A 17751-nucleotide genomic window follows, 5' to 3' on the forward strand; every position below is an offset into this window, starting at 1 on the left:
CAGAAAAACAAATAAAAAACAGGCTAAAACCAGTGGAAACTCCTGAGCTCAGTTTCACATGCTAAAAGTTATCAAGTAGAGTTTATACAGAAAAGTTCATTTAGAGGAAACTAGTAGAGCTAAACATATTTAAAGTTAACAAAACTGCTAAAAGTTCTCAAAAAAGTTAGCTCCACTATTAGCGCATTAGCAGAAGGGTGCCAACCACTGCCATGTAACCATTTAATACAAACTAACACCTCTATTTTTTAGATTGGAGTAATTTCAAAATAAATTTACTTTTCCCTTTGCTCAGCACAGACTAGCAGTTAGCTTTAGCCTCTAAGCTCTTGATATATAAAATAAAGATCTTAATATAGTTATCGACAGCAGGTAAGTTGTTATCTGCTAATAACCTCTCAACAGAACCCCATTTCAAAAACATCTAAATTCTCCTTTCAATGTAACTGAATATGGCATTTAAACCAAAACTACGATACTAAATATTATGAAATATGTTCTGTACAGTTTCTTCAGCAGCAGCCATGATGTTTTTCCTCTGCTGTAAATATTTAAAAATATATTACATGAATAGCGTAAATTTTGTAGTAAGTAAATAGAATTGTTAAAATATGGTTCAAGAGACGAAAACAGATCAGAAATTATTGTCCTTTTCCACACTCTGAGCCTCTCAGGTGAGGCTGGCTTGTTTTTAGAAGAATCAACAAGAAAGCAAAACAATAATTGTCAATCAGGTTCAGTTCTGGGATTCCAACTCCAGGAAGTCCACCTGATCTTCAGTTTTAGTATGAGTTAATAATTTCTAGTCATAAAGGAGGAAAAAGCTGTAAAAAAAAAGAAACAAAACTCATTCTGAAGTATCTGAGGAACTTTAAAAACATGTTAGCTTTTACTCCATGTGTACTGGAGTGATGATCAGGGGCATTTCGTTTTTTCCTGATTTGTTGGTGCAGGGGCTGAAGAAGGGGAAGAGGTTCTCGGTGAAGATGTCGTGGAAAGTGTAGATGTGGACTTTGGCATCGACGTTGTAAAAAGATACCTGTGGGAAGAGGAAAAGAAAAAGGACAGTTATCTAACTTCACAGTAAAGTAGCATATCCAACCATTAGTCGTTAGATTGATGAGTTTCTTAAAGTGAAAAAAAGTTTCGTATCGTTTTCACCTCTCCTTTCTCATAGTCCACAAAAACTCCAATCTTATGAGGTCGAAGTTTTATCTCCACGTCTGTGCAAGGCTCAGAGCGAAAGGCGTAGTTGTGTCTGAGGGAGAAGAAGAAAACAATTACAGTTTCTCATGTCTGCCTGCCTATAGAGCCATGGAGGGAAGAATGGACACACAGTCAGTTACAGGGTTTTAATGTGACAAAGTTTTCGTTATAATACAAGAAAAAAGTCACGATAATGAGGAAAAAGTCATAACATTACCAGAATAAAGTTGGAATATGCTGAGAAAAATGTTTTATGACAATAATGTTATAATGTAATGAGAATAAAGTCATAATATTACTGAAATAAAGCTGTAAAATTAGTAAAATGAAGTAGTAAATGTACAATAACTCCTGCACGAAAAAAAAAAATAGCAATGAGGACTGTTGTGAAATTTTATTATCAGTTCTACAAATAAGGGAATACTTAATCTTCTAACATATTAGCATAAAATTATTAGTATTAGCAGGACTTTGAAATGATTGAGCAAATAATTGGGTCTATATTAAGGAAATAATCATTTACTAGACAATGTGGTCACCTCAGATCTAAACAACAATCAAAGTTTTTTTTTATTAAAATTACTTTTTCTAGTATTCTTGCTACTTTTATCTGCTAATATGACTTTATTCTTGTAATTTAAAAAAAAATCTCTTTTCGTCTCATCAGAAACAGCTTTATTGTTGCAATATTTATTGAAAATAATCATAAAATTAAACTGCATTCCAGTTTGGTTCTTTCATTAGATTAAAAGTATCTTTTGAAAAAAATCAACCTTTAAGCATTTCATCTATCTTCCAGAAGATCTCATCAGACTAAACTCACTTGTCTCGTAAGCTGAGGAAATAGAAGCCGTTGTTTGGGGTGTAATCGATCTTCCCCTTCCTGTTGACGGACTGTCTGACCACGCCCAGATCCCAGTCCGTTTTCCCGTTCACCTCCACCTGTTCACAGGAAGCACAGCATGTTTCCCCGTCAAACAGAACGAATCCTGAAAGACTGCAGCTTGGAACAAAACTATCCAACCAGCAATGTTGACAGTTTACATCTATTTCTAGTCACAAATGTTACAAATACAGCTTGACAATAAAACAGTAACAATATATAATGTGACAGACACATGATCAATATCAATAGATGATACACTCTGAGCCAGAACCGCACAGCATTCTGGGAGATAAGTAGAGGAAACGTTTTAACAGCTCTCACGGCTAGCTAAGCTAGCTAAGCTAGGTGGTGGAATTCACTACTCTCTCCCTTTGGTTACCCAGCAACTCACTCATTCTTTGGTTACCTAGCAACGACCTGTTGAATAACTTTTTATTTAGTTTACAGAAAGTAAGATGTTTTTCCCATTTAGTTTCTAGAATGTAACCCTGAAGAGTCAGTAAGCTGTAAGTAATATTTAAACTGTGAGAGTAACCTGTAAATTCAGTGTAAATCATGTTGCCTGTATGTCATGGAAAGTAACCTGGAAGTTCCTGGAAGTGATCTTAATTCTCCAGATAAGTTCTGGAAGGCAACATGTATCTTTTTGGAGAGTGCAGGCTTCTCAATTTCATTAGAAATCTAGATTTGTGTTTTGTTTCAACTGCCTATTACCTCCCAGTAATGTTTCCCATGGGAGATTGCTTCTCTTCCCAGGACACAGACGACTCTGTCGAACCTCTCTGGAGTATCTGGAACGTGATGGTGTCGATCCCCACACCAAACCTGCAGAAGAATGGATTATTAGCCAGATTTTCTAAAATCTATAAATAAAACACGCCTTAGTGATTAAATGTTGTAACCACTGAACAGGAAGCTCACACTTTTCAAATCTTCTGCAAGGATCAGCCTGGGATGGGCGGTGCTGGAGTTCAGGGTTACGTTCACTGTGTTGAAAAAACATGAAATGCAAATTACTTACTAAAAATCTTGGTCTAAACTCACTTAATCATGTTAACTTATGCCATTGTTATGCAAGTTAATATGAAAAGTTATTCTTTGGTAAAGTTTTGGCTCTTAAGAAGGAATGCATTTAATTCTACGATTTTATGATACTTGTCATTAGACTATCTTTAGCTTGGTGGTAATTTTCTTTAGGCGTTAGCTCTTTAAAACATATTTTTAATTCATCAATTTTTACACTTGTTTTCCAACTGACTAACTGGTAGTTAGCAAACTGCTATTTCTCAGGTTAAGCTAGGCTAACTTTTTGCTTTATCAAGAAATTAGCTGGAAACTTAGCCCAATATGAAATCAGGACTGGGTAGAAAATAATGTTGGAAAAGAAAATTTGTTAGAAACATGCTTTGGCATACATATTTTTAATATGCCAGGACAGCCTGGCTAACTGTAATCCTACTAATGATATTTTTATGCTAAGCTAAGCTAACAAGCTTCTCTGAAAGACTTGAAAAGTTGTTCTTTGAGCCAGAACCGCACAGCATTCTGGGAAAAAGAAAGTGATGAGGGAAAAGATTTTTTTTTCTTTTATGGTCAGAAATTTTTTTTAGTTTTGCCAAGATTGCCATATTAACAGCTTTATCTCATTTTACAATTAGCTAGTTTGTAGCAATGATTGGAACAGTGTTGCTTACACTGAGGAAAGAATATTAAAAATGGTGTTAAAAGTAACATATCCAGTTGTTTTATAGTACTTTTAGCAATATTCCCATTATCCATATTAATTAAGAATTTGTTATAACAAATGGGTGTGAAACTTTTAGTTGATCTAGAAACTTTAGAAAGACGTTTAGCTAAATCCTCCAAATTTCTTAAAACTATTTTTATTTAAGTAAAATATGTAGCAAACAAGGAAATGTAGATGTTATGATTTGAATGTAACATACGTGCAAAATCCTGCATCCTCTTTTCTCCTGCAGGAGAAACAAACATTTACATGTTACAAATCGCCATAGATTGTGAAGTTTCATGAAAGGAAAACATTATTTATCTGATTAAATGAAGTGTTGGGATCCTGTTAGTTTAAATTTATAGTAAGAACTCACTGGACTTTGTTTGTGCCAGACCGGCTTCCAATACACGAGAGGGAAAACCTGAAGAAAAACAACAAAGAGCTTCAAGAGCTGGAACAATAAAACTAAAGTTTAATTCATTAAAATTATTTTACAACAGTTTCACAATTTAAACTGTGTGAAATACTGTTTTTTAAGGGAATAAAAAAGATACTCCTGCATGTAATCTAAACTTTGAAATAAATAATCAGGCCACTAGAGGGCGGTGTTTCATGATTAATGGTAATAACTGAAGTTTCCAGCTTCAACGCTTTAACAAAATCTGCTCTTTATTACCATAAAAAAAGTTTATCTCTTTTGGATCAAACAGAGTTGTGCTCATATTTTAGTGTACAGATATAAAATCAACAAATATCTGGTCTCTTCATGTTTTGCGTTTACTAACCATTTTCTAGAATATTCCTTAGATCTCGCTGGAACTTTTCCACTGTGGCTGCCAAAGATCTGTAGATGGCGGCCGTTCCCAGGTCGGTGTTCAGCGACACTCCGCTCCAGTCTTTGGTGACTGGAGGTGTGGACAGGCTGGGGAAAGTCTGAGGAGCATTTACAAATTAATACAGAAACATCCAGAGTTCTCTAATGAAATCAACCTTAAGTCGTGACCCACCGTGACGCAGTGAACGTGATCCTCTGACTGGGCGAGTTCAGCGAGAGAAGCTTCTCTGCTCTGGAGTTCTTCGATCTCCCTCTCAAGCTGATGGATCATGGCGTCGGCCTGATGCTCCGCCGACCTGCGGCTGTTATCCATCACCTCTATCAGGTCCGCCTGGGACCGCTCGATGGCGGAGGCCAGCGCCGAGAAGAGGCACACGGTGCCCGACGTCTCCCGCTCCACCGCCATCTGAGGAGGGTTGAAAATAATTTAGAAAAAGACTTAAAAACTGAAGACTATGGTAAAACTAGGTAAGAGATTAACACTGGAACCAGGGTTTAATTTGACTTTAAAAAAGCAGAATTATATATTTAAAATTCACAAACAGACAAAAACATACATGTTTCATTTTAAAAGAAGTAACAAAACTTTCTGTATAATTTTTTTAAAAAGCTAGACTAGTTTAAAAATATGTAATTTTGACCTTAAATTGTGCAGGTTGTGTTTGTGTAACGTTGTTTTACCTCCAGCTCCGTCACAGACTCCCTGATCTCCTCGATCTTCCTCCTCCTCTCGCTGATCATGTCCTGGATGTCCTGCTCTGAGTCCCTCAGCAGCATCTGTAAAAACACCCAGACATTAATCACACTTACTACACCCTCTACTAATATTATGGCACCGATTTCCCCTTTAATACTTATTTTTAGAGTTAATTTCAGACTTTGCATCTCACCCTACTAACTGAGGCTTTACATTATTAATAAAAGTGTATAATAATGATGTGTTTCAATGATGTACATCTGTAAATGCTCCCAGTAGCTCAGATTATAACAAATATAAGATTAGCGATCAAAACTACACAGATGACACACAGCTCTACATTATGATGCCACCAGGTGACTGAACTAATACACACGCTGATTTATTAGTTATTATCTTTGGACCAAAGGAGGAACAATCTCGAGTCAATGAACAGCTTCAGTTGTTACAGCTGGAAACTAGAGATTAACTCTGACCTGAACATTCAGAGCCACGTAAAGACGGTTACAAAGTCGGCCTTCTATCACCTGAAGAACATTTTCGGGATTAAATAAGATCTAATGAAACTCATCTATGTGTTTATCTTTAGTTGCATCGATTACTGAAACAGCGTCTTCACAGGTCGGCCTAAAAATGATTATTTAGGTTCTAACAGGTTTAAACAGCATCGTGCCTGAATATTTGCAAGGTAGCATTAAAAACAAATTGTAATGTTGCCAGTAGCTTACTGTATCCGTTTGCATAGATGGATCTGATGACAAATGATGACATAAGAAGTTTATGGAGGTGTGTCCTATTTCATCAGAATATTTTAAGGAATACTCCTTGTGAGTTTTCGATTCTAAAACTACATGTGTAGCAGTAACTAAAGAAATTGTATCTTATTTAGTCATTTAAAATATTGGTGCTTAGAAAAATCACATTAATTATGAGTTTTTATCTAAACAAACTTGGACAAAGAAAGAAACATGACTGACATACTTTTTGCCCATTAAAGCACAAGTTCTTAAACTATAAACATAAAGCAGAGGACTGGATTATAAATTATAAGACATAAGTCTTAAAGGGACAGTTCTGTTTAAAGGTTATTCTAAAATTTACACAGAGTCGCCAGCTCTCTGTGTAAATGAGGAGTAATGGTTCCTGAAGGCTGAAGATAACAATCCAAACCACGATTCTAAAAACTCAACCCTCAGAGTGTTTTTTTAAACTTTTGAATCACTTTTCCTCAATTCCTCAACCTACTTTTGGTACGCACCAATTTTTCTCAAAGTTTTATCGTTGTAAATTCAAGATGACCGTTTCCATGATGTCATGAAGCTGATTTAAAGCCTAGCACACTGCAAAAAACACAAAATCTTACCAAGTATTTTTGGTCTAGTTTCTAGTGCAAATATGTTAGTACACTTAAAATAAGACAAAACAAACTTAGAAGTAACTTCGGTAAAATAGAAACTATTTGAAGTCAGTCATTCCTTAATATTGATATAAAAATACTAGTTCCACTCATATTGTTTCACTAATGTGGGAAAAACGTCTAAAAGTGAAATAATCTCTAAATGGAACTAGCACTTTTTCATCAATATTAAGAAATTAGCCTTAATATTTTAAACAAGCTCCTATATATTACTGAAAAGTTACTTCTAAGTTTGTTTTGTCTTATTTTAACTGGTAAGATTTTGTGTTTTTGCAGTGCATCAGGGTGTCCCTCCACTCTGTAAAACTGGTTGCTATGATCAGTGATGAAAAGATTAGTTTTAAAATGGAAATGCACTTAGCATAAACAAACTGCTGGTGTCTGTCGTCACTTGCACTTTCTTGAGCAACGACTGTTCATCTTTTCCAGTCAGTTTAAGTCGATCCAAACAACAGCAGAAGCTTTTATTTTCTTACCTTGGTTTCCATCCACTCGGCCTCCACACTGACGGTGTCGTGATCGTTGTGGTCTTCGATCTCACATTCAGGACAGATGCACACTTGGTCGGATTTACAGTAAAGCTGAAAGCAGAAAGAGGAAGTGTTGCAGTTAAAATGTATTCACTCCATTACAGTTTTCTTCTGTTTTTTGTTTTGTTGCTTTTCATTCATAATTATGATTATTTTTCAGTCATTATTTGCATCCATTCAGATATGATCAGATTTTGTTTTGTGTACCATGTATAGAAGTGGAACAAATCAGATTTTTTTTAAAAGATCAGAATTGGGTTGTTGGAAATGTGTCACGTTTTTATGGAACTAAAGCCTGGGAATGGTTTCTAAAAAGTTATTTCTAAGGCTTTGGGACTCCAGTGAACTACAACCAGAAAAAAACATGGAATATCCCATAAGGATAATGATCAATAACACACAAGCAAGTCCAGCAAAAGACACAAAGCGGCCTAGTCAAATTCTAGAATTAGAGTTTGAAGAGACTCATTATGTTAAAACCTCCTGGATGTGGCTGAATTAAAACACTTCTAAAGAATGGGATATTTAAACTTGATTATTAAAAACATTTAAATAGAACAATAACCAAAACAGAAGACATCTGTCAGAAGCAACTAGCATTTAAAACACAGTAAGTTTCTTCTATGTATATTAATATATAAGATAATACTGAAAGCTGATTGTTTTACCAGTATTCCTCTATTATGGATTTCGCACTGAGGGACGTTCTTGCTACTGGCCGCTCCACTCAGAGTGAACCTCCTGCGGCTGCTGGCGTAGGACATCGTATGAGGGAAGCGATGGTGGTTAAGATAATGATGCTCAGGGCTTTGGTCCAGACTGGAAGACCCGCGGTGGTTCGGTACCAATAAAGCCATCGTGGTTGTGCCATTCTGGTGCAAAGGTGACGTAGACAGACCTGGGAAAGAATGTGCTGCAAAAAAACCAGTAAAAACTATGTTAGGTCCTTTTAAATATGTAACATGTTTTTATTATTCAAGAAGTCTAATAATCAACATTTCATCTTTTGGACAGCATCTCCACATTCCAGCTAAATCATTGCTGGATTACATAACCCTGCTAAAGTGAAATGACCTGAACCTGGCAGCCCTCACAGGTATGCTGGTTTTGAAACCACCCAGAACCACAAGGTTGTTGCACAAAGGAGAAATCTTCATGTTGCTGTTCTCTTGTTTCTCCTCGTAGATCTGATCCTAAACATTTTTTCACCCCAGAATTTTTTACTTTATGTGATTTAGATCATTATCTCCGTTCAGTTTTTTTTTTGTTCATTTATTCCAAAGGAAAAATAAATGTTGTAACTCATATCATCTTGGAGCCACAGGTCACGTATTACAGTATTTGAGCTTTTGACACTGTAGTCTGTTGCTCCCAGTTGTTAGAGAGGAAAAAACAGACATTTGTGGCCATGGTTACGCACCATGGCAACTGTCTAAATGTAACAAAATAAGACCTGCACCGTGTCCAAAAAAAACACGACGAAATGAGCTACAACAACATGCTGCCACCATGAGAGTCGCATTTCTAGTAAATACATAAACCGCAGCTTCTCAATCACTGGCCATGTTTCTGTCAAACATTTCAATGCATTTTTTGAAATATCGCATAAGAAAAGGTTGATGGAGATGTTCAAATTCAAAATAACTTCATCAGTTTCACAAAAAAGGTTTTACACTATTTTAAGGTTTTTTTTCTGAACAGTAATCAATGCGCTAAAAGGAGATTAGAGATTGAAAAATGGCCTAGTCCAAACCTCCAGCTCAGAGGGGGGGACCCTCTCCATGCATAGCATCAACATGTGATTATGTTTTGCGTAGCCTGGTTGATTCGATCCAAACCCTTTCGATTACTTACCCTGGGATTGAGTTACAATGTTCCTGGGCAGAGGTTTTGGCAGCTTCATTTTTAGTTCTGCCATAAAGTTGTGATTTTTGTGTCCCATCTTTTTTCCCTTCTTGTCCTTCTCTGACACTCCGCCTTTCATAGATTTGAACTGATCTGTTATCTCTCGCAGAGTCCTGTTGATCTGGAGGTCCGGTCGTATCTGAAAGGTTTTCTTACACAAAGGACACTGGCAAACCTGGAAGAGGACGATGGAATAGGTGAAGGGATGTCCAGGAGAAAAAGATCAACGGTAATAGACAAATGAAAAGGTAATGAAGATGGAAGAACGATCATACAGTTGAAATATAGCCCTTGTGACTGTTGTAATTACAGGTTGCCGTCAACAAAAGGATTTATGGTCTTAAGACTTATAATTCTAAGAAGTTTGAACTTTGATTCTCATCTATTTTTCTGTTTAGATCCTAAAATTAAAATGAGTTCCTTTTTAACTGCTGACCAACATTTCATTGTTTTCACTAGTATTAAGTGGTTTAATTACTGATCCTTATAGTGCTTTATTTAAGTCAGAACGACACACTAGAAAGAAAAATGCTACATAGCTCTGTCTTTGACAAGAAAATTTAAAGAACAAAAATGAAGAAGTAAAAGTTGTTTGAAGGAAGCTTCAACAATAACTCGCCTGAGATCCATCCCAGTATCTGGTGATGCAGGCCATGCAGAAGCTGTGGCCACATGGTGCAGATGAAGGATTGGTGAACACATCCAGGCATATAGAGCAGGTGAACTGCTCTTCAGTCAAACAACTGCCATTTAAAGACATCCTGAAACAAAACTAAAGGACAGGTATGAATTAGACAGTCTCTCCCTAGAAAGCAGAAGGTCAGTCGCTGTGACCTTGGGACACTTCAACCACCTTGTCTGCTTTAGGTGGTCAGAAAGTCCAGCTTCCATTGTAGGCTGTGGCTACAATGTAGCTCACCACCATCACCATGTGAAAGTTTTGAACTTGAAAAAAACGTTCTACAAGTACAGATTACTCTACAATTCCTTACCGTCAGTCATCGAAACACTCAACCAACAAGAGAAAGAACCTGATGCACAGATATTTTAACATGTATGGATATGAAATAGGTTTGTTTATTGGTAGAAAAAATACTCAAATGCTGTCAAATAATATTTTGACTTCTGTAGTGCTGCTACAGACGTCCACATGAAATAGTTATGTAAGAAACATCTTAATGTTAACCATAAAGTCTTGAATGACCTTTCCCCTACATTGACACAGATGCATAAGACAGGCCATTGTAGCTGCCATTATAATATGAAACTGCTAAAAATCTGATTAGGAGAAATTAATAGAAAAAAAAATCAAAATATAGTAAAGCATGGCATACTGGAGTTTTGTTCCAACAAACTTATATTTATCTTGGATCAGATTAGGATTAGGAAGGTTCAAAAAACCTTCAGGAATGAAGTGAGGCTAGATTATCTCCTTCATTTTCACGTACATTAAGTTCAAACACATAAATAGGCACCAGTGTTATAAGGTACTACATTATAAATACTGCAACCTGCTAATATTTTTCCATTATTTACAGTATTAAAGTTTTTTTTAACTGTATAAATTAGAGTCAACTGCTTTTCAGATGTGGTGTTTTGGGGCAAACTGCACAACTGCTATATGGAAAAGAGAGAGGAAACACACATAAGGTCTTGAAAATAATTAAAGGGTTAAACAATATAAAACAAATTCTTACTAAATATTTTTAATATGTTGAATTATTGAAGATATTCTGCAAGAAAAATCTTACGTGTTAACCCTAAAGTCTTGTTTGACCTTTCCCCTACATACGCATTGACACAGATCTCTTGATAGTTACCAGCTAATCAGTCCAAGTTTCAGGTTTGGACAGATGATGTTCCTTCCTTACTAAAGATATGATATTTAAATGCCAAATCTTTGTTGATTTTCAAAATCAACCCTAAACATCCTTCCTTCCAGTGTTCAATATTTGATTATGTCCAATAAAACTTCTCTTTACTTGTAAAGTATGTTCTTTCTTTGCAAAAGAAGGTGATAAACAAGTACTATTATTGTGAAAAAAATACATATATTTCTAATTATTTGAGGTAATCCTGTGTCTCTATCACAAGTAGGAATTAAGAAAAGCTTGTCAACCTCAATGAGCTCCCAAAAACCATAAGAAGGACAGTTCTTATGGGGTTTCGTTGTACCTCAGACTTTAGTAATAACATCAGCAATAATAAAGACGTGTTGCATACATATTAGGAAACAATTGGACAAGCTCATCAGATTTGGCAGAGTTTCTATCAGAAGAAATCTGACTTCCTGTCTCATGGTCTCCGCTCAAACCCTATGGAATGGTACAAAATGTTAACTTCAATGGAAGACATCCAAAAATGAAAGTGCATGTTCTTTGTCCTGTGGGTGCATTTTTAAACTTTGAGATCTGAGGATCTGATAGAAGTACATTCTTTGAGAGAGAGATACATTTGTTTGGCCTTGATGGTGTTGAGGAGATTGGATGTTAACCCAGCCTCAAATACTAAAGGAAATTTAAACGGGGAAGACCTGAACGAACTGCTTCACCTGACTGATAGGACATAACGGTATTTTCAATGCATGTAGACAGATCATAACATTATGACCATGAGCCTTCAAGACATGGACTCCACTACACCACTGAAGGTGTGGAATGGGGTTTGGCTCAGTTTTGCAGCAAATCCTTCAAGTCCAGTAAATAGAGACATAGAGCCTCCATGGATTGGATTTGAGATGTTTCACTGGATTAAAATCTGTTTTATTTGGAGGCAACACCGCTTTACAGTCAGTATTTATCCCCTTAAGTCATTGATGAACAATTTTTGCTGTGAAAGCTAGTTTTGGTGTACATTTTCCACAACAATGGTTAGCTGGTGGTACATGTGAAGGTAGAGTCTAACCGGATAGCAAAACCCAAATGTTTGCCAAATCATTACACCACCAGCTTGGCTTCTTCATATTTTCCAACCTGACAATAAGTGTTGGGAAAATGTGCTTCCAATGTAAGTGACACCACCCTCATGATGTAAGAGAGACTAATTTCTGTACCCATTGTAAGTATATAAAGTTTAAGTCATCATGTTAAACAAATAACAATTATTTAAGTTTGACAAACTTAATTTTACTACATGTGACTAACTCTTTTTTAAAATTTGGAGCTCCATTCTCTTTTTTTCAATGAGTTTAATAAACCAAAAATGAAATTATGACGCTAAAGCATGTTTAAAAACAACAACAAAAAACTCAATAAATGTCACAAATTTCCCTAAACAGAGTCATATACTCACATCAGAGAAGATTAGACTTTCAGAAACCATAATACCGGCAGACAGAGCTAAACACAAACTGGGTGTACAGATTTTTTACACTGCAAAATAACACAATCTTACCAAGGAATTCTGGTCTAGTTTCTAATGCTAATATTTTAGCACACTTGAAATAAAGCATACAAAACTAACTTATAAGTAACTTTTCAGTCTAGTTTGATGGGCAGATAAAGACATTTTCTCCATATTATAAGTAAAAGTGGAACAAGTACTTTTTCATCAATATTAAGAAATTATTGACTCTAAACTGCTAAATTTTGTTAAGAATTTACTCATATGTAAATTTTGGATTAAAAATACAAAACTTCTTTTAAAAATATATTTATAATCCTCACTAAATAACACAATGTGACGCATTGTTTCTATGCTGTCTAAACATATTAACTTGACCTACTTCAAAATAACAAGCAGATACCTTCAGCCGTAAGTCCAAAACCCTTCAGAGATGCTTGAGGTCCGTACCTTCTCGCGCTGTCACAGTTTAGTGTGTCTGGGATTTAAACCTGCATGTGGATGTACCTGACTCAGGGCGGAGGTTTTTCTTTCCAGAGTCACTCCCACTCACCTATCTCTTCCTTTACCAGGTAAAAGTGGCAGGACTGGTTAAGTTAAAAGGAACACACTCAGATATGCTGCAGAGTAGGTCAAAAGTCAGCAGATCCAATCCTGAAGCTGCATTTGATGAGATGTTCAGCTGCATTTCTTACAGGTAAAGTATTTCCTGGAACCGAGGATAAACAAATATTTGTCAAACATCATTAACTCAGCACTATGACAGATAGTTGGAGTTGCTCATTAAGATGGAGATTACCTTGAAATGGAAAAGCATGTACCTTCCTAAAACTGCAACGTGACTCTGTGAAATGACTTCCTGCCTTGCTTTGGAGAAACGAACAACACCAGTGAATTTAAAGACATGTGGGACATCTTCATGCAATTTTTGAAAGTAACCAAGCTGAAACGAATGAGTAGTGCTGAAGAAAATAAAAGAACAGCACCTAAGAACATTAATATTAATTCATATAACTAGTATTTATTAACAAGAGAGTGATACTTCATCAAGGCACTAGAGCCGGAAGATTGAAATTTTATTTTATTTTTCTGTGTACTTATGCATGTACTTACTTATTATTCCTTTTTATTCCTTTATTTGAATGGGGTTTTTCTTTATTACCAATGCTGTTATGTTTTTATTTCCCCGTTTTAGTTCAATCTTGATGTGTTTTATGTTTGACCCCGGGGGTTTGTTGTGGGTGTTTGAATATATATTTTCTATGTTTTATATATGCAAAAACTTAACATACACTGTATTTTTTGGACTATAAGCCGCTACTTTTTTCCTACGCTTTGAACCATGCGGTTTATAGCCCGGTGCGGCTTTTCTGTGGATTTTTCTTCAACCACACTCTCTTTTGCACTCTTTAGCATTTCCTGCTAAAGAGTCCGGGCTCTTTAGCAGGAAGTGAATCATTGGAAGTCAAAATTGGAAATCAAAGATGAACGTGCTAATTTTCATTTAGAACAAGCACATGCTAGCAGCAGGCACGACGGAGAAATGTTTTCAAACTCATATGATGCAGCTTTTAAGTTGAGGACCATCGATCTGGCACTATAGGAGGGAAACAGAGCCGCTGCATGTAAACTCGGCATGAACGAGACCATGGTTCGGCTTTGGAGACGGAGGGCTGCGTCCTTAACATATCCTGCAGATTTATTAGGACGCAGCCCTCTGTTGGGTCCTTATGGAAAACCGAGAGCGGCGGAGATACCAGCGGCCTGTAGCCCGGTGTTACTTATACGTATATTTACCTTTCCAGTTGTTTTTTTTTAAATTGTAGGTGCGGCTTATGGTATGATGCGCGCTATAGTCTGGAAAATACGGTATATTGTTTAAAAAACAAAGATGAAGATTAGCATTTTGTCACTCTTGGACATGAGCTCTGCCATTATTTTAACAAGTATAATTTGAAAACACAGTAGACTGAGTAATGATTAAAATACAACTAAAAAAATAGAAGTTAATTTAGTCCAGAAATTAAGTTATAAACATGGAATAACCCAGGGACTAAATACTCGCCACAATTACAAAAATGTAATTGATGAAAAGCATTTGTTTTTGCCCTTGACAACATCAAGATGTCTCTTGAATGAAGTGCACGTGTTGGGCAGGTCTGATTTTGATCCATTCACGCTAACTGTCTTCAAATATTGAAGGTTCCTGGTAAACAAATCAGACGACTATTCTAGCAGTTTGACATTCTTTCTCTGAAAGTAATTAAGAGTTTCTTTTACTCTGTTGTCTTGCTTAGATATTCACTCCTTCATTCTTAGATTCTTATCAAGAATGTTTTGGTGTTTTTTCCATTAATCCTCTCTTCGTTTCTGTGAAGCTTACCAGTACCTTATGCTGTGGGAAAGCTGTGGAACTCTTTGATGTTCCGCAAACATAATCTGATCATAACATAGTTTACCAGTGTTTCTTTAGATTGTCCAAATTTTATTTATTTTATTTTTACTTTTTTGTTTTGTCCATCCATCCATCCATTTTCTAACACCCTTGTCCCTTAGTGGGGTCGTGAGGGTTGCTGGTGCCGACCTCCAGCTAACATTCCAGGCGAGAGGCGGGGTCACCCTGGACAGGTCGCCAGTCTGTCGCACGGCAACACAGAGACAGACAGGACAAACAACCATGCACACACACACACACACACACACACACACACACACACACACACACACACACACACACTCACTCACTCACTCACACCTAGGGAGAATTTGGAAAGGCCAATTAACCTGACAGTCATGTTTTTGGACTGTGGGAGAAAACCGGAGTACCTGAAGAAAACCCACACATGCATAGGGAGAACATGCAAACTCCACGTAGAAAGACCCTGGGCTGGGAATCAAACCCAGAACCTTCTTGCATCAAGGCAACAGCTCTACCAACTGCACCACTGTGTAGCCCTTTTTTGTTTTGTTTGAGGAACATAATATATCGCAGTGAGACTGCATTATCACCATCTATTGTTTTCATAGGAAAACCTTTAAAAGGATTGCAATAATAGACTTTATTTACAAAATATTTATTTCATATGTAAAAATAACACAGTAAAACTTGCAGGCTGTTTACTTTTCTTAATAAATTTAAATAAAATATTTTCACACGGACGTAGCAGTGTTGTTAACGGTGCAATGCATTATGGGTAAATGATGTATGCTAGGTGCATCAGCGCTAGTTCCGTCCAGGTAAAACAACCGTAATTTTTGCGCATTAAATAACGTTCAGCTTTTTTCATTTGAACGAGAGCGCAAAAGAGAAATATCAAGAAGAAATGAAAATGAGGTGGACCGAACTAATGAAGAAAAAATCGGCCGGAAATGCTAGTGTTTGAGCTGCAGCTGCTTGGAAATGCCAACCGGAAAGGAGTTCGTTTGCTGCAAAGATTGCAAAGAGCTTCGGTTTCGAAATCAAGCTGATAATGGTAAGCTTCGCTATCAAAACCTTTTCTCAAATACATACAAAGAGTGTGTTGCAAAGATTTAAAGATGCTGCATTTACACTTAGTTGATTTAATATCGCTTAGCTCGTGCTAATAGTGTTAGCTCATGTTAATATAGTAAAAAAGTAGATCTCAAACCGGTAACTTTTATTTGTTTTGTCTTGTCTTGTGTATAACACCGTGTGGAAACTTTAAGGGAGTAAATCCAGATGTTTTGTGGGAGCCCTATCCTCCGCAGCTTTGACATCTTGTGTTTTAGTATTAATTTTGCAGTTGTCAAAATGGCGACCTCCAAATGGTCCAACTGCGGGGTCGTTCAGGTTTTAATTGGACTTCATCTTTACACTGGGCTCTGTTTAGTTTCACTTCTGAACCTCTGTAGTTGACAGATGTTTAATTAAACCAAAGTTACTGACTAAAATTAAAAACTAGGATTTTCGTGTTTGGATCTGTTTGTGAAATGCTCTGAGAGATGATCTTTAGAAAACCTACAGAGATGCTCGTCACTACTCTGACTCGTTGTTTGTTTTAGTTGTTTGTCTAAGGACACGTGGATTTGTACTGTTTCCCACAGTTGACACGTACTGTCACGTACTGCTTAGTACGTGACAGCTTCACGCATCAGGGCAAGTCTCCCAGACAAGCTGTACTGTTGTTTTCCTGATTCTGTTTCTGATTAGTTGCTGCTCAGGTTTTCCATGTACCATTTTTGAACTCTTCAGAGTTGCCCTTATTTTTTTTGTAATATATCTCTAGTCCAGTCACACCGTATGAAGGACATATTTGAACTTTACTTCTCAAGTCTTGTCACAGATTCTCAGTTGGATATATGTCCCGGCTTTGACTGGGCCATTCTAACACATAGATATTGTTTGATTCTTTTTCATTTGAGTTCTGGCTGTAACCTGCTGGAAGGTTTATCCTCTTCCGTTCGGTATCTTCTTCTATCTTACGAAAACCTCTGATCAGATTCCCTTTTCTGATGAAGAATAGCATCCCCAGAGCATGACACTGCCACCACCATGTTTTCACCACCATGTTTTGCTGCTGTTTGGTGTTTGTGATAATGAAGTTTGTGGTTGAATAGAGCCAAAATGCAAAAACACTCAAGGGGTTCGAAACTTCGTCTACAAACATCCAGTGAGTTTCACTCAAAGCAGACTTTAGTGCAAATATTTAGTAAACCGGACTAAATAATGTAAATGGTACTTTATTTGAATCCAAGTTGACCCATATCCACATTTTTTCTGACTATAAACATCAAATCTAGACAGAGAAAACACCAGCTGACAAATCTGGGACACTGTAGGATGTTTTTGTTTCTGATTGTTTTTCCTAAACAAGATAAACCTGCAGGACTGAAATGAGATGTGAGTCCATTTGTTCAGACTTTATTGTGACTTTAAAATCCCAGGTTTAGCCTAATGACGCGTAATTAAAAGAAGTTTTTTGAAATAAAATAGGTTATGTATTTTTAATTTAAGAAAGATAAAACGTGTGTCATGTTTGGTGATTTATTGGACCCAAATGAGGGCAGGCCAGAGGTGAAGCGAAGAATTTTAATTTCTACCATGAAGAGAAGCGGTCTTGGAAACGGAGTGAGCTAAAACAACAGAGCGCAGACTACAAACCCCATGAACTTGAGTTCAGCAAGTTCATTGTTTTGCAGTGACTCATTAAGAAAAAATGGACCTGGGCTAAATTTCCGCC

General features: G+C 36.6%; 1 protein-coding gene across 2 annotated transcripts; it reads right to left on the minus strand.

Annotated features, from left to right (window-relative positions):
* Window positions 1-853: 853 nt before the first annotated feature.
* LOC103480604 (E3 ubiquitin-protein ligase TRIM39) lies at window positions 854-13033 on the minus strand. Of its 2 annotated transcripts, none has more exons than XM_008435619.1 (15): window positions 12954-13033; window positions 9828-9980; window positions 9158-9383; window positions 7972-8216; window positions 7250-7354; window positions 5341-5436; window positions 4832-5065; window positions 4610-4757; window positions 4198-4245; window positions 4039-4065; window positions 3014-3078; window positions 2807-2917; window positions 2030-2148; window positions 1162-1258; window positions 854-1039 (listed from the first exon to the last, which is right to left on the minus strand). In XM_008435619.1, the coding sequence occupies exons 2-15, from the start codon at window positions 9966-9968 to the stop codon at window positions 890-892; spliced, it is 1812 nt and encodes a 603-aa protein (XP_008433841.1). In that variant the 5' UTR covers window positions 9969-9980; window positions 12954-13033; the 3' UTR covers window positions 854-889. The 2 variants fall into 2 exon arrangements, with proteins under 2 accessions (XP_008433841.1, XP_008433842.1); XM_008435620.1 differs by having other exon boundaries at window positions 12933-13007.
* Between the last annotated feature and the right edge of the window lie 4718 nt (window positions 13034-17751).

The sequence above is a fragment of the Poecilia reticulata genome, linkage group LG18 (assembly GCF_000633615.1).
Source record: "Poecilia reticulata strain Guanapo linkage group LG18, Guppy_female_1.0+MT, whole genome shotgun sequence".
NCBI classification, from domain to species: Eukaryota; Metazoa; Chordata; class Actinopteri; order Cyprinodontiformes; family Poeciliidae; genus Poecilia; species Poecilia reticulata.